Below are 25,737 nucleotides of genomic sequence, written 5' to 3' on the forward strand. Positions count from 1 at the left end.
ACCAGTTAACCTAAATTGGTGCTTCGAAGACATTGGGTTACTGGTTGAGCGAGGTGGAGCCCCCAGTCAAGCAACAACTGCTATCTTTATCAGAGTGAACCACAACAGTCACTACATTACCCTATGCTTACCCCCTGGTGGGATGGCACAAATTAGTCATGCTTAACTTAAAGGCAATGTATAAAGTATATATGCAGTACACAAACATTAACAAAGTAAAAATACTACACAAGAAAAACCTCAAAGAAAAATGGAGAAAATGTGAATAAATAAAATGATACCAACAACAGAAATCCATCAGTAGAACCAGAGCTACTGATTTTTTAATATTTTGGTGAACATAGTACCTTGAAGCTGGAAGCACCATTCGTGGTTATCTGGTTGCATTAGACTTGGGGAAAGTCACAAGTCCAAGCCGACTGCGATGGACAGATACAGGGATCAGGTTACTTGCACTGAAGAGTTTGCTACTCAAGTCCTGCGCAAAGAATTCCATTTGTGTTGAAAGAGTCTGTGAGGAGAAGGCTTTCTGTGCAAAGAGCAGTTGGACGGTCATTGCTGTAGCATGAGGACTCCTACCTGGAGCCTTGCGTCAGTTGACCATTGCGTACAGTTGCTATTGCTGCGAAGAATAGGTCCTGCAGGAGCATCGGTTGGCGGTCATTGCACATGGCAGAATTTTGGCACAAAGAGCCTAGACTACAGGATTTTCACCTTTTTCTTTAGGGAGAGCTCTCACTGATGCCAGTCAGGGATCCAGGTCATCCTGGGGGCCCCCTCTTGGGCTTCAGGACTCACTCTAGCAGAGGCCAGCAGCAGGGCTCAGGCAGGACTAGTTGATAATGATCTGCTGGGCAGTTACATGGAGGCCTCTGAAAGCTTGCTGGGTCACTGTAGCTCACACAGGAGGTCAACCAACTGACCGTTGGAGCCATTATGAGAAGCCTGGGATTAAGGCAAGCAAGCACATTCTTCTGTCTTCAGACAGCAAGGCAGTCCTTCTGGCAGCAAGTCCTTCTTCTGAAGCTTCCACAGGTCCAGAAATATTCTCTTGAGTGGATCTGAAGGCTCTAATTTATATCTGGTGCCGTCCTTGGTGTGGATGACTTCCCTGATCTACCCTCAAAATTGGTTCTGTTCAGTTCTTCCCATTTTCTGGGTCCTGGCTCCAAACTGTCTAGGGTGACAAAAGGCAGGGCAGGCCTGGTAAAAAATGTCCTTTGTGTATCCTGCAGTCAGAGCCCTTTGAAATGTAATCAGGACAGGGGGCATCTCGAGTCCAGCCACCTTGTCAGAGAGATCCTCTACCCTCATACCTTGATTTCCTTTGTCTTTCTGTCTTGAAGCTATACACAATCCCATAAAGCGGAGCCATTCAGTCATGTGACATAGGACACTGGCAGAAAGGCACAGTTGGTTGGGACAAGAAAATTTCAAATTTCTAAAAGTGGCATTTCTAAAATTGTAACTTAAAATCAGCATTTCTCTATCTGCTCTCAATCTGAAGTTAGAACTTATTAAATGTAATAAGGCATCCTAGTTTTAGTCTATAGAAGAGATTAGCCTTACAACAATGAAAAAGCAGTTTAGAAGATTTTCACTGTCAAGACATGTAAAACCTTTACTCACATGTTCTACATTTTAAGTGCCCTGCCTGTGAGTGTTTAGGGCCTACCTTAAGAGTGTTTCGTACATATCAAAAAGGAAGGTTTAGGCTTGGTAAAAGGTTTATTTTGCCAGGTCCAAATGGCAGTTTCAACTGCACACAGGTTGCACTGGCATGCCTGAGAAGTATTTTAAATGTCTTCTTTAGTCGGAGACACTAAGTGCAGCTGCCCACTAGTAAAATGTAATTTACAGACACTGGATATAGTTAAAACAATTTAATATGGATCTGCAAGTAGTTGAACTGTGCCAGTTATGTGTAGGCCAAATTTACTATGTTTCAAAGGGAAAACACAAAGCCTTTAGCCCTGGTTAGTAGGGGTGGAGTGCACAAAGTCCTAATACCAACAAAACGAGGTCAGCAAAAATCAGGGAGTGCAGGCAAAATATTTGAGCGACTTCTATACCAAATATGTCAGGTCTAACAGTGATTTGTGCTTTTTGGTTCGATTGCCACTAGAACCTTTAAAAATTCATAACTCTGGTTCTACTGATTGGATTTTCATGATTTTAGTTTAACTTTAATTATTAAAATTAACTCTTTTTGAAGTTGGTTTGGGGTTTTTCTTTTTTTGTGTTTTCACTTTCTGATTGTTTGAAAGCTTCATAAATGATTTACGCTTGACTCTAAGTTAAGCTTGACTGCTTTTGTGCCAAACTACCAGAGGGTTAAGCATAGGGTTATTTAGAATTTGTTGGCTACCAGCTCTTTGTGTGACTTATTTTCTGTCACTTTTTAAAAGTTTGCATATACAGTCTGCGAATCAGAATGTAACATTGTGGCTACCTCTTTCTGATTGCTTTGGTTGGGCTTCATTCTCATCTCTTTCACAAATAGTGATAAAATGCATGGCACAACCCATAGGCCTGTTGCATAAAGACAAAACCAATAAAACGACCACATCAGTGAATCTTTTTAATATTTTTAATTTTTATTGCACGCTTATGACTGCTATGTCTCGGTGCCAGAATGTTTTTTTCTCTCTCTGTTTTTATTACATGTGCTTGCAATAAAAATGCAAATGAACCACCAAAGCCAGACCTTTTGGTTTTGCAAATGCATGTTTGCCATCTGCAAACAATGCCTTGGATCTTCTTTAGTGTTCTGTTGGAATTTTTTTAATGGAAAGTCCATCCTCTGTGGGTTAGTATTACATCTTTGAATAAGGGCCTGATTTAGATACCGGCATACGGGTTACTGCGTCACAACGGTGATGGATATCTCATCCACCAAAATCAAAATTCCATAGGAAATAATGGGATTTATATTTTGGCTGATGGGATAACGGTCACTGTTGTGATGGAGTAACCCATCCACCAATATCTAAATAAGCCCTTAAGTTTGGTCAGTTCACCTGTCGAAGGGACAGGTTCCTTAATTAGGGTTTTGAGTTTGAGTTGTAGGTTTCAAATGACATTTCTTTTCATTTTTAGGTCTCTCACTAGTGAATGGGGTCGATATGGGATGCGATTTAATGTGATTCAGCCGGGACCAATTAAAACCAAGGTAAAGTGTGTATGGTTTGCACACCAAGTGCGTATATTTCACAGACAAAATCTGAAAAGTTTACATTTTCACTGTAATAAATTGTATCAAAATATACTCCATTTCAAAGTAGGATGATGGAGTAGCAGAATAGAATTTTCATTGGTGAATGTGGACCTCTCAGTGTACACCTTGTTGATAAAAGCACTGAGGTTTGGGACACAGGCCTGTTGTCTTTGTGATGCTACAGATGTCTTAACTGTAGTTATGCATTCACTATAATGCTATTGACATGCAATGTGTATTCAACTAGACAACCGATTGTCATTGCGGTAAAATAAATATAATATATATTTTATATATACATATACGTATAAGAACTATGCCTATTTCAATGCCTAGAAGCATAAAACATTCTGCAAAATGTGTAATGAGAACTACATTAGAGAGCACCAGTTCTATCATGATTATGTCAGAGCCTTTAGTCCTCCATGCACACAGGAGATCTCAAAGTCCTCTTCCTCCTAGATTTGTCCACATAAACGTCATTAGACCACCTAGAAAAATGCATTGTGAGCTACATGTCAGCCATTCATTAGTTCCTGTCTTTCGTGGCAGGTCAGACTTGTTATCTGCAGTGTGCCCCAAGGGTTGGCAGTATTTTTGCTACTATTAGACATCTATAAGCAATCTTTGCCAGAAGTAAACATGAGATAACTGGAATTCTAAACGTGCTGAGATCAACTAGGTCAACGTACAGCAGTGGGGAAAATCAGAACATTGGAACTATATCATGTCCTGTCTTGAACAGAGAGTGACAGAGAACAGGCTGTGCCTTAATGAAAAACTGTGCTGATGGTCACAGTAGGTCACTTTCCGGGTTCAGTTCCATTGCCTTCACCTCAGGAACTGAGTGAAATTGAGATCTGACACAGGTGAAAAACCTCTGAATCTGGTTTGATCCTATCCTACTTTAAGTACAAAAGGGTGCGTCCAACAATTAATGTTCCAGTATTCAGCCTATGATGCTTAGATCTCTCTAGTTCCTCTAGACAAGTGAGGCATTGATCTCATCAGAATCTAGCATAATGAACTAATGCACAACAGTTGGTCCAGGGAAGGTGTAGAAAGAGAGATGACAAAGTCAGAGGATCCAAAACCAGCATCGAGATTGTGCCTCTACCCAACATGTTGGGTCACTTTTCACCAGCTTTGAAAGAGTTTAACTGCAATAAAATGCATTCTTAATATTGCATCTCCTTTTCATGTGGTCATTGCATAGAAGGTGCACAGAAACAGTGTGCCGTGCACTCCTGACCATTCCCTGGGGGAATGCAATTTTAAACCAATTGTCCAAGCTAAATTTAAGAAATTCAAATATAGGGCAAAGCTATCCAAGGTGCTGGAATCATGTCTTATGAATGGGGGGTTGGAGGGGGGTTCTCAGCATTCCAGCCTCGAAGAGGGCCCAGCACATGAAACGTTTTTTAGTGAATTCCTTGAATGCCATCCCTTTACCACCAGGGACAAAACACAAGCCATTGGCATAGTGAAAAATTGCTGTATTAACGCCAGTAAAGCTTCAAATTAATCCACTCTAATCAAGAACGGATATGTATATTTTCCCCTTGTAATGCCTCTGAATATCTGTTGCTTGAGCATCACAGTAATAATGCTAAGCACTGTTATGTTAGGAAAATGTAGAGTTAACAATGTTAATGTACAAGATTATAAATCAGTGTTAGCTTTTGAGAATTTGTTGTGAAGCTTCGCATGCAACATGTTGGGTTGCAGTTCTTCCTCATAGAGGATGCTGCAGGCTAAAATGAATGTTGTGAAGATTCGTTGGAAGGATGAAGGTTCTCACTGTACAACAATTTGCAGCAGGCTTGGGAAGTTCACGCTAAGCCTCTCATCATCATCCTTGTTGCCTATTTAGTGCTGCTTTCCTCAACACATTGAGGAAGGTATTGTTGCCTCAAGGCTGAGACGGAGCCTGAGACAATGACGAAGCCCTAATGCTGTACCCTGCCTAGAAAAAGTGCTGCGCTGCTGGACCTCCAAAGAGGCGATTATTTGTCCTGACCTGTAAGATAAAAACGAGATCCGCATCACTCGGCTATGAGGGTACACTTGACCCACACGAGATTGAAGCCAGTTCCCCTTGACCTAACCAGGTGGAATCAGTGTCACATGAGAAAGAGCAGAGACCATTGAAGGACTGTGCCTGCTTTTAAGCCTGGACTACCCCGAGAGACAACTGACTTTGTGGGACCTGTATAACGCTCCTCCCTGCATGATTCATTCCATCCAAGGTCCCGCATTGTTGGTTCATTTCCCTAATGGCTGTAGTTCTGGAAGTATTCCTGTTAAAATGTGATGAGACCATAAGCCTACACTAATGCTTCTCCTATTTGCCATTGTATTCAATGAGTAGCCTCAATTACTGAAAGAATTTCACAGTTACCAGACATTTGCAAGGTAAGACCCTCTAAGGTTTCTAATGCCAAGGGTCTTCACATAGGCTTTGAGGCAGTTTCTAGTACCAGAAGCTCACCTCTGGAACATTGGATTTGAGTGTGACTGTTGTCGCAACTGGTCCTTGTGCAGTGTGCCGGGTGCCTCAGTCACTGACTACAGGATTTTTGGTGGGCCCATTAATTGGACACTGGCAGCTTGGCCTTTAGACAAGTATATCCTTGCCATCCTGAAGTCTCACTTCTAACGCTTAGAAATTCCGTTGCAAGTTTGGTGCAGGTTTTGGATTTGAACAAGGTCTCTGCAGCTAAATTCAGACTCTGGGAGACAATTCACTTGTACCCGGGCTGCTGAAAAACTAGAACAACATATAGAGGTACAGCTCCATGCATAACGTAGTGCACTATGGCCTTTGAGAATCATAGTAAGTAGTGAGAATTGAAGCACGAAGGTCCTTCGGTTAATGCATAGTACTTGTGATATCCAAACCATAGGACACAATTGCACATAAACTCCACGGTTATTGTGGTTATAATCCCTAACTCTATAAGAGCTTTACACTATTGTGGATCGTATCTCACCTTCATATTTTGCCATCACATCATTTTCTTTGTGTTTATTTTTAAATATCATATTTACCCGCAACCGAGGTAGGTCTTAGTTTTGTTTGTAGCATTGATTCTTCCCCGGGCGTTATTGTTGGGTCAGCTGTAATTTTGTGTTTAAAGTAGATTCAGCCCTTTTCACTAATGGTGATACTTCCCCTCGTAGCTCCTATGTAATTACCAATTCTAACCAGCTGTTGGACTCAGTCACTTGTGTACCTCTTAACATAAGAGCTTTGGTTAAGAACAAATTATTTTTTCGAGCTTATAGACTATCAGACCCCTGATTTAATCTTTTTAACGGAAACTTGGACAGACTCCAACTCGAACCCTGATGTAAGAATTGCCATTCCCGAAGGGTATGACATTTTCAGATTGAACCGACAAGATAAACTCGGTGCGGGAATTGCGGTTATCGTAACCATTTTATGGGCTGTGTTCCTGCTCATTACTCAATTGGACGGTAAAGCCTTATGTTTAACCTCAAAGTCAACGGCCCTAGTTCCTTTAAGGGTGTTTTAATCTACCGCCCACCGGTCCCAGAGTAAAGTTTATTCATACGCTGATGAACCTCACCGAATCCTGTATGAACTCTCCTTACTTTGCTGAGAGATTTCAATTTTCATCTCGAGGTATCTGAAACCAGAGACACTGAGCATTTAATCGACAGTATGATCCATTTTGACCGTATAAAAATTATGAATTCTTATACGCACCAGGCCAACCACACATTAGATGGAGTCTTCACCAATAACCCTGATTTAAGTTTTGAGAAAACCGTACCTTTAATTTGGATAGATCATAAAATGGGCTTCCTTAAGCTCAAAGTTCTTAGAGACAATTCTTCTAATTTAATACTTCCACCACGCTTAAATTTCACCCCTGGCAGAAAGTTGATAAACTGGAATTGAATAATATTCTTGGAAAGTCCCTTCCTGTACTGATTTAGGGGCAGCCCAGTTCACTGTTTCAATTGATGTTACAGTCTCCCAGCTGGTCCCACTAAATATAGTTAGAAAACATAGAAAATGCCTTTGGCTCGATGGTATTCTCAAGAACTAAAACAACTTAAACAAAAATTCAGACACCAAGAACAGCTATGGAGGAGGGATTAGTGGCATGAGGAAAAAAATAAATATAAACGTCTGCTCAAGGACTATAAAACTTAGATCATAGCGGAGAAATCTAGATATTTTACAGATAGAATTAATATGGCTAAAAACTGACTAAGGAGCTATTTAAAACAGTGAAAACCTTAAATAATTATTGTAATAAAAATAACTCCACTAGGCCTGATCAAACTCTGTGTAAGACATTAGCAGATTTCCTACAATTCAAGGTGAATCTTATTCTTACTGAGTTCATGGCTAACCTGAGTGATATCCCTCGGGCAGCGTTTAACCAAAATGTTGTACCCTCAGAAGCTGCAGAAAAAACAGATCCAGCGCGGTACCCAGTGCTCTTACAGCCTTTACCCCTCTCTGTCAGGAAGGCTGCTAAACCTATTGAGTCCACAAAATCTGGGGCACCTTCAGAACCTTGCCCTCCACATGTGCTTCATGGGGTTTCAGACTCAGTATCAGTATACATTTGGGATCTCCTGGAAAAAATTCTGTTTTCTGGCCATTTCCCTGTAATGTGGAGTGGGAAAAAGCCTCAGTGCTTCCACTTCTTTAAAAAACCTTCCCTTGACCCTCAGGTCGTGAACACCTATAGGCCTATCTCACGTTTTCCTTTGCCGGCCAAGATATTGTAGGAGAGTATGAACGGTGATGATATGGCTTTTCTTGAGGAATGTCATCTTTTAGATGACTCACAACATGGCTGCAGGCCTAACTGTTCTACCGAGTCAGCCCATGTGATTGCAACTAAGGAAATTGGAGCTATAGTTGATAAAGGAGGGAATGAGGCACTGATTATTTTGGACTTGTCGGCCGCTTTTGATACTGTCAACCGTTCAGTGCTTATCAACTGACTTGAGAGCATTGGCATAAAGGACTTTTTACTTGGTTGTCTGATACAGACTTCTAGCTGCAAGTTCCTTTCCTTTGAATTTCCCAGGCATCAGACTGGATCCCAAAGTGCTTGCTTGAGCAGTACCCCTGCGTGCGCTGTCGGGTGGCTGTGTGGTTCTGCGTGGCATCGTTGGCGCTGGATGTGACGTCACGGTTGCCTATATCGGCCCCACCCAGGTGCATGGATGCCAGTTCTTTTCATTCTGTGCCAGTTAGCTCAGATCCGAAGAAAGCTACTCCGCTGTCGTTTTTTGTAAGGCTTTTTTTTTTTTTTTTTTTTACATTTTGTTGAGTATTTTTGTAAAGTGATTACATCTAGGAAGGTAGGTTTCATACCGTGTGGATCCTGTCACTGCTCCACCTTGGTTACGGACCCTCACCTAGTCTGCCTATGGTGTCTCAAGCGCAACCATGACTCATTTGTACCCAGACTGCCAGACCATGGCCCCCGAAGGCTTTGAGGGAGCATTTCCTTAAGCTGCTTGCAGCCTGGCAGTCAGTGCCATCCAGCGTGACTCCTAGGAGGTCACGGTCGAAGAGAAGGTCACAGGTCTGCTCCAGGAGCCTCAGGTCCTCTTCCTTCTACTCGAGGTACTTAGGGAACTCAGGGAAGAAGCACAGGAAGAAGTAGTCTAAACAGACTTCGACCATCGCCTGTCAGCCAACGTGACGAGTTCGGAACATTGCGATCCAGGAACAGTTCCCTGGAATCGATACCAGGTCCGACTCCACACCGCCCTCCATTTCTGGAAGCTCCCGCTCAAGTGAAAGACTTATACAAGGCCATGTGTGGTGTATTAGAGTAGGATGACCCCCTCCGGAACGCCTTCAGGTCCTACACGGGTCAGAGGAGGCCCCATCAGGTTCTGTGCCAGCCACTTTGGCATCAGCTCTGATGGGGTACCATGGATCCGGACCGGCGCCTGTTGTTCCCGCGCGACCTTCTCCGGTGCTCATCGTGCCAGCCTCATTCTGATTCCAGATGATCTGGAACGGTGTCGCACGATGCCAGCTCCGGCGCTGACAGCACCCACGGGTGCCAGATTGTTGCCTGAGCATTATTTTCAAGAGCCTGGCATGGAAGACGATTGGGAGGGGTCACAGGACCCTTTAGAATACCATTTAGAGAGGTCTATGGACTGGTATGAGGAACTAGGAGAGGCCAGGGGACTGGACATCTCTTCAGATACTGGCTTGCTCTCTACCCCCACTGTGGCTATGGAGGACGGAGCTTCTTATGCAATAGTGGTGCGTAGGTCAGCGGAGGTCCTTGACCTCAAACTGCCCTCAGTGACTGTCAAGGCAAACTTCTTGACTGAAATGCTTCAGTTTTGAACTTCCGAATCTCTGTTGCCCTTTAAATGAGGCACTTACTAATGGCCTGCTGGTAACTTGGTCTAAGCCCAAACCACGGCGCTCCTGTAAATAGGACGATTGCCCGCCGCTATACCACTACACTGGGTGACCCTAGTTTCATCAGCCAGCACCCCACACCGGAAAGCTTGGTCATCCAAGCCTCAACTTTCCACAGCACATTCCCTCCTCCGATCAGGGAATCCAAGAGGCTGGACCAGCTTGGGAAGAACGTGTGTTTTTTTCCACTAGCCTGGTATTGAGGTTGGTGAACACCTCATACTCATTGGGCCGTTTCTCGCACACCTTATGGGATACAGTTGCGCAAGTGCTACCACAGATCCCGGCGGAGGTACGAGCAATCCTCTCCCAGGCATTAGTTGTGGCCTGGATGCCACTGGCTTGCAGGGTAGAGCAGTTTCGTCGACAGTGGCCTTACAGCGCCATACCTGACTGAGAACGTGAGGCTTTTTGGGGGATTCCAGGCAAGCCTTATGGACATGCCCTTCAACAAGATGTGCTAGTTTGGCAAGAAGACAGACGAGGCGCTGGAGCGCTTTTAAGGACTCTCAGGCAACGGCCAAGTCCTTGGGCCTCTCAATGACCTCTTGCCAACATGTGCCTTTCATGGCCAGGGAAGGGGTGTACCACCGCGCCTGCCCTATGTTAGCCACAGTCAGTCGCAAGCTTCCCAAGCTACTCGAGGATGTGTGCCACTCAACCCCCGGCAGCTGAAGTGTCCAATCCCTCCTAGTTTGATTCTGCTGGGCCATGCTTGCCCAGTGGAGGGAGAATTCAACAACATCTCCAATGACAGTCTATTACAGCTTGGATTCTGCAGATCATCCAGCAGAGCTATGCCCTGCCTTTCAAATCTTTCTCCCCAATACTGCCATCATTCGAACGGCTGGCGGAGGATCATTCCTCTCTGCTCTGAGAGGAAGTTACACCTCTCTTGGCCAAGGGAACCATAGAAAGGGTTCAGATATCAGAAGTAGCCAGTGGTTGTTATTACTGCTACTTCCTGATACCCAAAAAGAACAAGGGTCTTCGCCGTGTTTTTGACCTATGGACTGTCAGTCTGCTCTTCAAGAAGGAGAAGTTCAAGAAGCTCAGGTTGGCTCAGATCTTGTCTGCCCTAGACCAAGAAGACTGGTTGGTAGCGCTGAACTTACAGGATGCATATTTTCACATTCCCACCCTGCCTGCCCACAGGCGTTATCTGCGCTTCAAGGTAGACCACAAGCACTTTAAGTACACCGTGCTCCCATTTGGTCTTACCAGCACCCCTTGGGTGTTCACCAGGGTGATTGCAGTGGTCACAGCTCATTGCGCAGGTTAGGGATTTCAGTCTTCCCCTACCTCAACAACTGGCTGTTGAAGGCGAGCTTGCCACAGGCAGTCGTCTCCCACCTGTGGACTACGGTGAACCTTCAGTATTCGCTAGGGTTCACTATAAGTGTACCGGAGTCACACCTGACTCCCTCTCGGATGCTCTTTTATAGGTGCTGTTCTGGACACAGTGCAGTTTTGGGCTTATTCTCCCGAGCAGCAAGTCCATAATATTCAGTTGATGATACCGATGTTTTGGCTTCTATCCTGGGTTTCGATGAAACTGACTCTAAGGCTGCTGGGCCTCATGGCTGCCTGCGACTTGCTGGTAAATCATGCCAGATGGCATATGCGGGCTCTGCATTGGAACCTGAATTTCCAGTGGGTGCAGCATCAGGGAAATCTCTCAGACATGGCCCAGATCGCTGAGGGAGCTGTAAAAGACTTGCAGTGGTCAATTACAAACCGTGATTGGCTTACAGGCAGACTCCTCCCCCTTCCCCAACCATATCCCACAGAAGAGACAGATGTGTCACTTCAGGGACGGGGCAGCCATCTGGGAGACGTGGAGATCAGAGGACTCTAGTCTCCGGCGGAATCCGGGATCCACATCAGTCTGCTGGAGCTCCAGGCGATCCAGCTAGCATTGAAGGCATTTCTTCCCTGTGTCAAGGGATGTTAGTGCAGGTGTTCACAGACAGCACCACAGCCATGTGGTACTGTAACAAGCAGGGTGGGATGGGGTTGTGGACCCTTTGTCACTAGGCTCTGTATCTCTGGACATGGCTGGAACAGCAGGGTAGAACCCTGGTGGTTCAATGCCTCGCAGGTTCTCTGAATGCCAGGGTAAACAAACTCAGCTGTCGATGCCTAGTGGATCGAGAGTGGTGTCTCCACTTGGAGGTGGTGCAAGGATTCTTCAGCAGTGGAGCTCTGTTCGCCTCCGAAGAGAATGCACAATGTCAGCAATATTGCGCATTGAACTTTCTAAGATGGCAATCGCTCTGGGACTCTTTTTGTCTTGTGTGGAGTTCAGGCCTCCTATTGTAAATATTGTACAGAGAAGTCTTCCTCTTTCTGCTTCTCTCTCCGATGTTCTTCTTTTCATTCTGTCCCTTTCCCAGCAGGGCTCCTCTCTGAGCACTCTTAAGTACTACCTGTCTGCTTTATCCGCTTTTCTGCGGCTGCCTGACAAACCCTTATTGTAAATAGGTTTCTGAAAGGGCTTGTACATATGTTTCTTTCTTCGCCTTTCATTATGCCTCAGTGGGACCTGAACCTGATTCTCACGTACCTCATGTGTGCTCCATTTGAGCCACTTCACAACTGCCCCTCAGGCTGCTCACCATCAAAACAGCCTTTCTCATGTCCATAACATCTGCCCAGAGGCACAAGGTGAGCTGCAGGCCTTGTCATCTAAGCCTCCATATTTCACAACATTTCCTGACAAAGTGTTGCTTCATACCCGTGCCTCTTTTCTCCCAAAAGGGGTGACCCCATTTAATTTGAGACACTCACCCTGCCCACCGTCTTTGCTCCCCCACAGCCCTCTAAGGAAGAGGAGCGACTCTGTCGGCTGGACCCAAAAAGAGCATTGTCGTTCTACCTTGACCGCGCAAAAGAGTTCCAGGTGGACGACCAGCTCTTTGTAGGATATATGGGAGCAAAGAAAGGTCGGGCAGTACAGAAACAAACCATTTTACGCAGGGTCATTCTCTGTATAACTGTATGTCTAAAAAGCAGCCTCCTGAGGGCCTAAGAGCTCATTCCACCAGAGAAAAAGCTGCTACCATGGAGTTAGCCCATGGAGTCTCAGTCCTGGACATCTGTCAGGCAGGGACGTGGCCATCCCTGTACACATTTGTCAAACACTACTGTCTGGACAGTCAGGTCTGTGGGGGTGGGCATTTAGCCCATTCGGTCCTGTAGGACTTGGTAGTTTAGAAAATTTGTCCACAGCCCACTACCAGGCGGACATGTCTTTGGTATCTATTCAGAGGTAAGGAATCTGCAGCTAGAAGTCTTTATCAGATAAACAAATTACTTACCTTCGGTAATGCATTATCTTGTAGAGACTATATCTAGCTGCAGATTCCTTACATCCACTGAGGCCTCCCGCACCGCAGAATCATTTACTGGGGGACAAGGTGATCCCTTTTCAGGGCTCTGGATTGGACACACATCCATCTGTTCATTTCATGGCTCTGTGCTCCTGCCTTGGAAAGTTGTGAAAAAATTAACTGAAGTCCGCACGCGTGCGGTGGTACCTTTTGTAGGTGACCGTGAGATCACATCCGGTGCGACACGCGGAACTGAACTGGGGCATCTGACGGTGCACAGTGGTAGTGCTCAAGCAAAAGTTTCCGGATCCAGTCTGATGCCCCGGAAATTCAAAGGTAAAGAATCTGCAGCTAGATATCAACTCTACCAGATAATGCATTACCGAAGGTAAGTAACTTGTTCTTAGTTCCTTCCTGTCTGACAGAAATCTGTTTTCTCCAGAACCTTTTTTCTCCCATGTGGGGTGCCCCAGGGATCTTCATTGAATCCTACACTTTTCAATATTTATGTCAGTCCCCTGGTCAATTTGATTCTTTCCTGTGGTTTCTCTGTAGTATGCTGACGACACACAGATTGTTGTATTACTCTCATGCAACTTTGAAGAGGTGGCTAAATGGTTTAACTCTATGAGCCACAATGCAGGTTGGATGAAGAATAATTGTCTTAAGTTGAATTCAGATAACACCGAGGTACTCTTATTTGGCAACAGCACATCATTTTGGAATTCCACATGGTGGTTTGAAAACCTTGGTCCTCTTCCATCCCTAGCGCAAAAGACCAAAAACTTAGGAGTACTTTTTGATGCTAAGCTATGCTTTGCAAGTCATATCAACCAGGCAACATCTTGTTTCTCTCTGTTGAGAGCCTTAAGAAAGATTTTCCCCTCTATCCCTTCAGAGCTTCAGCAAACTGCAATCATCGCACTGGTCATTTCAAGGTTAGACTATTGCAATGCTCTTCAAGTTGGTATTCAACAACGTTTATTCAAAAAACTCCAGACTCTTCAAAACGCAGCAGCTCCTCTGCTCATGAAAGTTCAGTTCGGTCTCGCAAGGCATCATAAGCCTTCATTAGCTTTCAGTCTCGGCGCGAGTAAAATTCAAGGCGCTTTGCCTTGTTCACAAAACACTTTATGATCATGGCCCTGAACACTTCCCAAGACCTTTTACTGTTATTCTCCTAATCAGAACCTTCAGTCCAGCTCAGCAAAAATGGTGACTACTCTGAAAATCAGCAAGGTCCGATGGAGTGGTAGGAGCTTTTGCCATTTGACTTGCAAATTTTGGATTGCATTGCCTTTTCAACTTAGAACTCAGTCTAATCTGTCAGTTTTAAGGAACCAGCTTAAAAAAGCTTAAAACCTGGCTCTTTTCGGCCTGTCCTGCCAAATAAGTTTGATCGGATGGCTTTAACTCTAGATTTCAGCACCAAGATGCCTTTGGGCATTTGTGGGCTATATAAGCTTTTTGCTTACTTACTTACTTACTTACGATTACTAGTAAATAATGAGCAGTTCATTTTCACTGTAATAGCTATGACATGGCATTGAGTTAATTCAGTGTGACTACTGAGTCATACTGTATCAGGGTGTCAAACCTACACCCACTTTCTATAGTAAACCTTTATTGTTTGTTCCGGATACTATTTGAGACTGAAGTGTACATAATGACTATCTTGATTATCCATTTGGAGTTCAACAGTATATGAGGCCCCAACACACAAATGGAAATCAGTATCCACTGTAGATACTACACTATCTACTGGCTGTCCCAAGACCTAGAAAAGGCGCTGTGCCTAAGGATAGATGCTGTGTGCTTATTACTTTAGATATTCCTGTATATGTGTTTGTAGTAAATCTGAAATACAATATCTAGCATGGAGAGTGAGCACTGCTATGCATCTACCGTTGAAATTAATGATTGTGTGTTGTTATACCTGGCATCCTTGACATCGTTTCCCCTGACTTTTTGCCTTCAGACCTCCTGTTTTGCTGACATATTTTTTGTTGTCTTTAGGACTTTAGGTACTTTATCACTGCGAACCAGTGCTAAAGTGCAAGTGCTCTCTGCTTGAAACATGGTAACGTTGGCTTATCCACAATTGGCATATTTCATTTACTTACATGTCCCTGGTAAAGTGCACTATCTGTGCCCAGAGCTGTAAATTAAATGCTGTTAGTCAGCCCACAGCACTGATTGTGCCTCCCACTTCCGTAGCACTTCAAACATGTCTCAGGCCTGCCATTGCAAGGCTTGTATGTGCAGTTTTAGACTGCTATGTCACCTGGTAAGTTAACCCCCTTGCCAGGCCCACAATTTCCTTTTAAATACATATGTCACCCCTAAGGTAGGCCCTGGACAGCCTAAGGGCAGGGTACAGTGTATTTAAAAAGTAGGAAAGATACTTTTACCTTTTATTTGTCCTGTTAGTGAAAAACTCTTACATTTGTTTTTCACTACTGAAAGGCCTATCTCTCCCATAGGATAACATTGGATTTACCTTATAACATTTTATAAGTGTAATTTCCAATTGGGATGAGATGGGACTCCCAAGTTTGGTGTCTCTTGAATCACAATTTAAATGCCACTTTTAGAAAGTTGGTGTTTTCTCACTCAAACCATTTGGTGCCTTCTGCCTGTCTCTGAATAGGCGTCTGGGGTGGGTGATGAGAGCACTCAACCACTCACCTGAAAAGCAGGTAGTCTGCAGGGGTGATGATGGTTCCCCTGTCCTCCCAGGACACCTCTCGGCACTGTCGAGCTTAACACGGGAGTCCCGACAGGTGTCCCTAAGGGGAGGGGGATTTGGATGACACAGAGAGCAAGAGAGAGATACTGCCACTGCTGCCTGGTCCAGCCAAGCCCTTACTCTTGAGGGTGCAGATGGTCGGTGTTTCTGTGTTGTTGAGGGGTCAGGTTATATACAGGAAAGGAACAGGTATGAGTGACGTGCTGCCCACTAAGCAACTAACACTCACGCACTCGCTCAGACCCCCAGATAATCACCTGTCACTCAACTTGCTTACTTGTCCTTTATCTCCACTCCAAATGGCTGGCAGGAATGCGCCACTATTGCCTGGGACTTCTTTCGGTCCTATATCGTGTTAAGTAATCACTCTTGACGTTGCACTCACTAAACATGTAACTTAACTAAAACACACAAAACAGGAATATTTTCTTCCCACAAGCAAATATGCATAAGCACTGGTTGAACAATAAAGCTCAGAAGACTTTCAAAACATGATTGCCCCATGTTCATTTTTGTGACTATCACTGACATTGAGTATGGATCAACGCTGAAAATGATTTGTACGAATTTGTGATTTTGTTAGTAACAGGCGACACACAAACATTAATGAGGGTTATATTCTTAGAACACGGTTTTAGGTGTCGGTTTCTTTCACAGGTCACAAGTTAAAGACAACAAGCGATCGGATAAGAGTAATAATAAAAATAATTAAGGATAAACAGTCTTTAAGACATTCTTGCTAACCACCTAGAATGTCTCTTTCTGAAATGAAAGTCACCAAAGTCTTTTTTTTTTTAAGTCCACAAAGGATTAGTTCAAACGCATTCACACTACTGTGAGTGCCTTTTATTTTGTCACTTAGCTTTACTGGCAGAAGTCATGGATCCTGGTTGCCGAGTAACAGTGAGAAAGCCTTGGGGAATTCTCTGCTGGGCTGGCTCTCGAACTCAGCTTAGTCTTTTCCCTGGTTGCCTGGCAACAGTGAAGAAGCTTGGAGGAGCTGGCTGACCCTCTTGACCTCAGCTCTGCAGAAACAGGAAACAAAGCCAAGCACTGCCTGACCTGTGTCTATTTATAGTCTCTCTTGGAAGAAGTCATGTGTAGCACATGGCAAACAGAAGATCCGGAGGGTTTTGCCTAGCAACCAGGACAGCAGCTGTCTAAAAACCTGCAGAGGCTCAGGTGTTTACAAACCGGCCTCGTGGAAGCAGAATAAAGCAGAATAAACAAGCCTTGGCAATGGCAACTGTGCACATTAACAGCAACAAGTAACAAGCCTTGATTAAACCCAGCAATGGCATTTCAGTGCAGTTAACCGCATTTATTATTTAATGTAACATGATTGAACCAGCACCCCTGGTGTAGCTGGCTGCACACAACACCTAGACAAGGGAATCACAACAGATGACAGCTGGGCTTAGTGCATTCCCTCTAGAAGACCACACACAAAGGGAGCTTAGGTGTGACTGATGGGCCATCTTGGGCAGGATGGGAGGGAGGAGCTGACACTTACATCTGACACCAAAGGCTGCATACCCCCCTGTAATGAATCTGGAGCCAGGGCGGGGACCCTGTGCACTTCAGAGGCCTCTCTTTGAAGTCTTCCCTACTTCAAAGGCGCAACTTGGTATAAGTACTGGACTTCAGACACCACCAACTGAAAACAGTTCTGGACCTGTGGTTACTCTGCCAAGAAGAAAGACGGCTGTGCTCTGCTGGACTCCTTCTCTTTTGTGCTGCCTCTCCAACCCAGAACCAAAGTCCCTGCAGGGGCTTGATGACTTGCCTTCTGTTTTCTGAAGTGTCAAGGACACAAAAGACTTCAACTCACCTGCTACAGCACCTGGACTCTGCCAAATGTGAGTCTTGCCCTGCCAAGAGGTGTCACTCCAGTCCTGGGTCCTTGGAAGTGGGTATAAAGTGCTGCTCCAGTCAAATTAGCACATCACCACCACTGCATGGATCAGAACCGGCACATCACCCCTGTTGCGTGAATCAGAACTGGTGCATTGCTCCTGCCCCTCCCCAACGGAGTGGATCAAAGTCGACTTATCACCTCTCCAGCACGGATCGACCTCAGTGCATCGCCTTATGAACCACCACATCTTGGACCCGACGTATTGTCACTGCTGCCTGGAGAAAATAAACGCTTCTTCACTACTGTGTGGAAAGGATCAACGCATTGCCTTCATTGCGGGGTTCAAAATCTGACACATTGCCTCAGCCTGCTCCATGCATCTTTGATTTATACGCAACCAGAATTGAGGTACTTTTTTTCAGTTGACCCAGCGGGGTTCTTATAGCCGGCCCATGCTCCATCGCGGTCAGCCTGACTTTGTCCTGGTTTGTTGCGGCCAGATATCCCTAGTTGACGCTTCTTGTTTCTATGCACTATTTCTCAGTTTATTCATTTAAAATTCATATCTCAAGTTCCACTCATTGGATTTTTATCAGTGTTGTTGTATGTATTAAATTAAACACTGTTTTTCTAACGTGGTGTGGTATCTCTTTGTGTGGTATTATCACTGTTTTACTGTTTGAAGGGTTGCACAGATACTTAACTCATTGCCTCCTAAGTTAAGCCTGACTACTCTGTGCCAAGTTACCAGATGGTGAGCACAGGTTATTCAATAGTGTGTTTGTGACTTACTCTGACTAAGATTGTGGTTACTGCTTGAACATGGTGCATTCCTCTGCCAACCAGAAACCCAATTTCTAACGTGCAGTTAAGTTATTGCTAGGGTGAAAGAGTTCCAAATGTGTTTGACTGGCACATTATGATCTACCTTGCAGAGTTTATTGAAGTTTTTAAGTTCAGCTCTTGCCCAGGTGACAGCTGTATGAATGAATGGCTGCCTTCCCCTTGCAAACCCTTCTGTTTTGTGACGAGAGGGTGCCTACATTAGTTAAGACAAAATTGTAAATGTGCTGTTAGAAGATATCTATATTGCTCCTTGGAGTACTGTACATAGCAGTATTATGTAGAGAGTGGTGCAAACTGACTCAGGATATCATTGTCATTTGGACAACGTGCAACTTTGACAAGAGGGTCTCCTAGTAGCAGTATGACGGGCAAGGATCCTGAATCCCAGCATATTTTATCTCCAGTTAAGCAGATATTGCCCCTGCCCTGTGAATGCAAAACAAGAGAAAAACGAGAAAACAACAATGTTTAATTTTCTAAGCAAACTTTTGACTTAATTATTGTGCTAGAGCATGGGCTCTGGCTGAGACCACCTCACACAGCCAAGTCCGGGGAGTCTTTCACAGCTTCAAATACATTTAAGGGAATTAACTGCTGTATCCATCAAATAAATTACATCCAGCTTGGAACTGCATTTTGGCATCCTTGTGCCCTTACATAATCCTCTAGCTTTCAACCCGGAAGTACTTGCTGAGCTGTTTTGAGGACTTTCAGATGAGATGAACATCTTCAGCCTTTTTATTAACAATGTTAATCTACAACTTATACATTATATAGGTATTTCTGGTTTATCACAATTGTGGTACTGTGGCATATTTTCAACTCTGCGTAGTTCCTACTTCATATATTCTTGTTATTTTTTTAATTGTCTATGCATGGACATTAGATTCGTATTTTCTTGAGCTCTTTTAAATTGAGTATTCTTGCACTACCTCCTGCAGAGTTTAAGCTCTGGATGCAGATCAGCTATCACACTGCGAACCAGGGGTACCTATAAAAGTCTTCTGTTCATTTCTATGCAAAGCTCTGTTGCGTGTAATAGGGTTTGGATCAACCCACACAGACCCATCACACTCTCCTGCCTGAGTTAAAGTTAGGCAAAGACATGGTTGAGTAGGTGAGTGGAAAACGAGGCAACAGAAAACCTGGGTAGATAACGCTTCCTACAGTTCACCATACTTTGGTGGTAAGCCTGTCATAAAAATCATCAAACCTACATTTTGAAGTTGCTGAACAAAGTGGTGTGAATCAACTAAAATGAGGGCAAAAGGGCGATTTAAAAGTTGTACTCGCATACCCCTATTGCACAACCGAGGTAGGCACCTTGATGAATAACGAAAGTGTTTTTTAGTCTTCTGTTACTTGAAATTCTCTCTTATTATCTACTGTGACACTTGATTTGCTAAAGCGCTGATTATGCCTTTTTTGTGGAAGAAGACTAAAATAACTTGCTCTTTTGTAGCATTAGCAGGGAGTCGTTAACGTATTTCAGAGGGTTGTGTCTTATGATATCTTATGAATGACCTGCACATTGACACCAGAGTAAGCCATCTTGCTGAAAGTTCCTGGCCTAAAGAAAATATCAAATATACTTCTCCTTCAACCCGGTGCCATCTACTCAGGATGTAGCGATTATTGGTTCCCCCGGATTTCACCTTTACCTTCTCCAAGTCTTTTTGGCCACTCTGACATGACTTGGTATTCTGTCACGTCAATCTGCGCCAACTGGTCGATGGGTGTGAGATACTGACAGAGTCGTAGAAGTGATACTGGGAGAGTGGAGTTTGCAGAGGCCAGTGGGTGTTGAGAAAGAGCTTTGGAGCCTGCTCAGGTGCTAGCACTTGGCAGGAGGAGGAGGAAAAAGAAATTATGCTCAATGCCATGCATGGAATCCAGTGTTGCTGACTGGAATACATCCTGGGAACTTTAGTGTTGCTAACTGTAAAAGAAATGGTGTGAACAATTCTGCAATCCTGAGTATCTAGAACTGTGTGGTTCTCATGTACAGCATATGTTTTAATTGTGCCTTGACTTGCCATGTGGATTTAAGGTAGCACAATCGCTATAGAGTTGTACGACAGTAGATTTTGTTGGTGGAATGTTGGGGCACAGATATTAGTAGGCAGTCGCAAAGAATATTAATTTATGTATAACTTGTGATGCCTACTGGAAATTTCCCAAGAATAAATAAGTATGATGGGATGAACGCTTACATCTTCACTACTTTGGTTTTGTATTCTAGGCTTCTATGCCATTGATTAAAATGAAAACTCTGCCCTGCTCAAATTGGTTATACAGAATTGTACCATGTTCTGTAACTTGACTTCGGCCTTGGACAAGTGTCTAGAAACCCTGTATGATGCACCCCCGTTCCCTGAGACTTATCCTGGAGTTATGCAGACGTACTCCTAGAATTAGAATTAACCGCAAGGCCCTTCCTCTAGATGGGTAATGGATTTTCAAATAAGTACTTGCTTTCTGTAGCACTGACATAGATCAGCAATACTGTTTATATGTTTAGAATTAATTCCTATGTTTTTTCAACCTTTAGGGTGCTTTTAGTCGTCTGGATCCCACAGGTGCACACGAGGGATCAATGAGAGAGAGAATTCCCTGCGGACGTTTGGGAACCCCCGGGGAAATTGCTAATCTGGCTGCTTATCTCTGCAGTGACTATGCAAGCTGGGTTTCTGGAGCCGTACGTATCCATGCTCATTGTCATTAAAGGTTATAAATCACTAAGCAGTTAATACGAATAAATTATACTTTTTCAAAATAATTTTCTCCTTTAAAAGAACGTGTTTTACTTAATGAGAAAGTTATTTGAAGACCAAATTGCAGACATGTTGTAGCGCTAAACCAGTGGTGTATGTTCTGTGCACGCACAAAGATGAATATGTTGTGTGGTCACGGTACAGGTTTGTCTACACTGTCATGACACATTCAGATCATAAATGTGCGTGTGCCTGCGCTGCTCTAGTTAAAAACATCGTTGTGCAGTCATTGTGCACCCAAATCCAAGTACATCCTAAGCAAAAGCTCACTTCAGGTTGTGAATGCGGCCTGTGAAAACCCTGCCATGGTTTGAAAGCGTGCATTCACCTGTGTCCCAGTGGCGCAGCAGAATGAGAGCACTTCGAGTGCGCTGTTTGCACTCACGTACTTGGAATGTGGTAAGGTGATGTGGTGCACTTTACTTTACTGATTGGGCATTATGTCCAGGACGGTGTGTGTGTTTTTTCCACGTGTTAAATTCCACTAGCGGACTACGTCCACAGAAAAAATGTTCACGCTGGGTGATTGCAACAATATTTATGTATTTTAAATACATGCTTACTTGAGGAATGTTTCTGTAGCACCTTCTTTAAGCAAGCAAGAGACAAACTTATTTTAAATGCATTTTAATAAGGACACAAGTTCGAACAAAAACGGTGTGGGCATATTTACCATGACATTTAAAGTGACCAGAGGAACTGATGTCGCAATAAGTAATGTCATATTTATATTACCCACTTGAAACTGAACCCAATTTTACAAAAACCGCCATTTCACATAATCACGCTGAAATGTGCGAATTATTTTTTAAAAACTTTTTATAAGTCACTTAGACTTTACATATACTAATGTGACATTTTAGCTGGAATTTTTTTTTAATAGTCAAACCTGCGTTTTGGTTTTCTGCTGGTATATTGTATCCGCCTCCAGAGCTCGAAAGCGCTGCACATTTGCAGTTTGTTTGTCAATACAAGGGTCAATGGTGTGACCTTCTCTGTTACAGCTCAAAATAATCCAAGCTTCACACAAAGAACAAGAGTAGCAAATGAGCCAAGCCCAATCATCAGGAGAATGCTATGGGTGTAGTATGTAGCTGGTGGTGCATTTTGGAGCACACTGTCCCATATACATTGCAAAAGCATGGTGTGGTTGTATGCTGTCATTTACAGACAACACATTTTCCATTGAAATGTCCACTAGCTTTGCAGAGACATGCAGTCGTACTGATAAAACTATGTAGTGCACAAAGGATAATGTCTGGAAATTGGCTTCACCAAATATTTGCCATTTGCACATCCACAAGTAAAGTGTATTGATTTGTTTTGATCCCATTAAAGCCTTTGTTTCCATCACACTTCAGAATTCCAAAAAGGTGTTTCCTTTGTGCTTTCCTAATTATTTTTAAAAATATTTGTGCGGTTCATTTACAGATATTTACATTTTGTTGTGCTAAAAAATGACATTTTATAGTCTTTTTACACTTCAGATGCCCCAAGATTGTCACAGTTCATTTTACAAAACCTCTCAATTTGCAGTCAGAGGAGGAAAAGTAAATGCCAATCTCCATGTTAAAGAAAAAATAAGGAGCAATAGGTCAATAAACATAACCTGACATTTGACCTCTGTCTTTGAATGCAGAAGAAATTAGACAAGGTAAAAACACATCTTTATTGCTCATTCACCCTCTGAACTCTGCATATTTATTATGGGGGGTGCTGCAGTACCCCCAGCACCCTACTTCTCGCTATGCAAGCACCTATGTAAGATTACACCTCTGTCTCCTTCGGTGTCGGGTAAGGACAACAGAGTCCTCTTCTTAAAAAAGAAAGTGGGAAGACTCCGTCCACCTGTTTCCATCCCCGACTTTCCACCTGAAGTAACTGCAGTTACAAGTGTGGGCTGATTTGTTATTTTTCATCCAGTATTTTATCAACAGTAGTGCCACTAATACCTAATGTGCATATGTTGAAAAAAGATGTGCAAGCCAAACACCAAAAACTACATCATTTCAAAAATAGGTGGTAAAGGTACAATCCACGATATGGATTGGTACATACTTTGTCACAAAACCATATACCATTATCTTTTGGTCATGTGTCATGATTGATGATGTTGTAGAAGCAGCATCTCTTACATTGCTGTCATGCGGGCAGCTAGATTTCTTAACTGAAGTGAATATTTCTTTTCCTAGATAATTAGAATGGACGGTGGAGAATATGTTTCGATGGCAGGTGAATTCAATGATCTCAAAAAGGTAATTTGTTTACAAAAAAAACTAAAAAGTAGCAGTTTTAACAAAAAACATATAATCTAAGTTCAGATTGCTTTCCTCTTCATAGGTCACCAAGGAACAGTGGGATGTTATGGAATCAATTATCCGGAAGACAAAGGGCTCCTAAAGCTTACACGTGTTTTTGTATGAACTTGATTTGAAGTGTCAGATAATCAATTTCATTAATTTATCAGTGCACTAATGTTTATCTTGTCACTAACCCTTGTAGGAATGCAAGGATATACATTTGTGACCTAGCAAATTGTATTAAATTTAAAAAATGTTACTTGGGTATTGCAAATCAAGGTTGTACATGTGCACTGTCTCCCTTCGATCTTATGCACCAAATTGGCCATGGTTTGTATTTTCTGTCTTTTGTTTCGTTTGGCACTCTGTATGATATTATTTGTGTTCTAGCTCTCTGTGCCTGTTCATTTGCATAGTCTAGTGTTAGATGTACATTATTCAGCAATACAGAAAAGCCCTTTGCAAATTTGGTAATGGTGAGAGTTCTTACTGGAGGATATTACTGCTGAGAAGTAGCGAAAATGTCCGCCATTGAAACAATAGCTATGTTCATTATATCATTTTTTGTATCCCTGAACAACCCAAATTTTAAAGTGTTCATTTTGCAGTCTGCCTTTTTTATTGTTTCACTAATGGTGTACACACAAAACACAACAAACGTGCACACACACGTATGTTTCTGCAAACAGGCCTAGTTAAAAACTTTTTTTCCTACTTTTTAAATGTGAAGGACGTGAGGGTCGCATATGGCAGACACTCGTATGGCACCCCATACACTGCAGAGCTTTTAAAAGCATAAGCTTGCAATTTGGTGAGTAGCACAGTTTTGCTGGACCGCAACGCCTTTGTTTTTGGGAAAGATCCGTTAATCGTTATTTACAGCCCAGCACCCAAAATGTATGCCTAGGATTACATATAGCGAAGCAGGATTATGGCCACAACTCCACCCCTCCCACAACCGTCCCCAGGCTTTAAGTTGGATGAAAAAAGTGGTGTGGTCTTTAATAGGAGTGTGACATAAAAGCATAACTACGAATCCGTTCCAAGAGGCGTGGATTATAACATGAAAACTTAAATCCTGAGCTTTTCCATAGCTACCACCGGACCAGTGTTTTTGTGCCGATCCATAAGTTCACTGCATCCAGTCAGTTAACACAGTAACAAAGATGCACCAAAAACAAACCAACCTGTTGACTTAGCCTATGCTTGTTAAACATGAACGAATAACAATAATTAATTTGTTGTGAATAATTAGAATAGAGGTTTTCCAATTCTGAAAGTATGAAACTTTTAGTTAAACCTTACTAAGTACTTCAGAAAGGTTAGCAGAATTTGGAGTGTCCCAATCAATCATTTTCTTCACTTCACACGACTCTTTAATTTGTTAGATATGTATTACCTTTATCTCCCCACATCGTTCTTGTTAGATCTGGCATCCTTGGTGTGGTCTCCCCTAACTTTTTGCCCCCAGGTTGTTTCTGTGTGCTGGACTCTGTTTTTGCCGTTTTGGTTACTCTGGGCACTCTACCACTATGACCAGTGCTAAAGTGCAAGAGATCCCTGTGTGAAATTGTATGTGTAATTGGCTTGCCGTGATTGCCATGTTTGATTTACTAGTAAGTCCCTAGTAAAGTGCACCAGGGGTGCCCATGGCCTGTAAATCAAATATTACTAATGGGCCTGCAGCACTGGTTGTGCCACCCACATGATTAGCCCTGTAAACATGGCTCAGACCTGCCACTGCAGTGTCCGTGTGCAGTTTTTAAACTGCTAATTCGACTTGGCAAGTGTACCCACTTGCCAGGCCCAAACTTTCCTTTTCATACATGTAAGGCGCCCCTAAGATAGGCCTAGATAGCCCCATGGGCAGGGTGCAGTGTATGCTTAAGGGGGGGGGGGGGGGGCAATGTGCTGATGTGTTTTACTTGTGAAATACTGCCAAATTTGGTTTTCACCGTTGCAAGGCCTATCTCTCTCATAGCTTAACACGGGGACAGCCTTTAAGTAGCCTTAAAGTGCAGTTTCCTTTTGAGAGCAGATAGACATTTGGAGTTTGGGGTCTCTGAACTCACAATTTTAAAAATACATCTTTTAGTGAAGTAGGTTTTTAGATTGTTAGTTTGAAAATGCCACTTTTAGAAAGTAGGCATGTTCTTGCTTAAACCATTCTGTGACTCTGCATGTTTGTGGAGTCCCTGTTTGGGTCAGACTGACAG

The 25,737-nt window shown here is 43.3% G+C and overlaps 1 protein-coding gene across 1 annotated transcript in view; it reads left to right on the forward strand.

Moving 5' to 3' along the window:
- Positions 1–23,987, forward strand: part of DECR1 (2,4-dienoyl-CoA reductase 1) — a 160,734-nt gene extending 136,747 nt beyond the window's left edge. The window contains exons 7-10 of the mRNA XM_069220450.1: positions 3,100–3,172; positions 20,999–21,145; positions 23,414–23,476; positions 23,562–23,987. Of these exons, the coding sequence (XP_069076551.1) occupies positions 3,100–3,172; positions 20,999–21,145; positions 23,414–23,476; positions 23,562–23,621 (343 nt within the window). The 3' untranslated portion in view covers positions 23,622–23,987. The remainder of the gene's footprint in view (positions 1–3,099; positions 3,173–20,998; positions 21,146–23,413; positions 23,477–23,561) is intronic.
- Positions 23,988–25,737: the final 1,750 nt, after the last annotated feature.

Source organism: Pleurodeles waltl, chromosome 2_2 (assembly GCF_031143425.1).
Source record: "Pleurodeles waltl isolate 20211129_DDA chromosome 2_2, aPleWal1.hap1.20221129, whole genome shotgun sequence".
In the NCBI taxonomy this organism is placed as follows: domain Eukaryota; kingdom Metazoa; phylum Chordata; class Amphibia; order Caudata; family Salamandridae; genus Pleurodeles; species Pleurodeles waltl.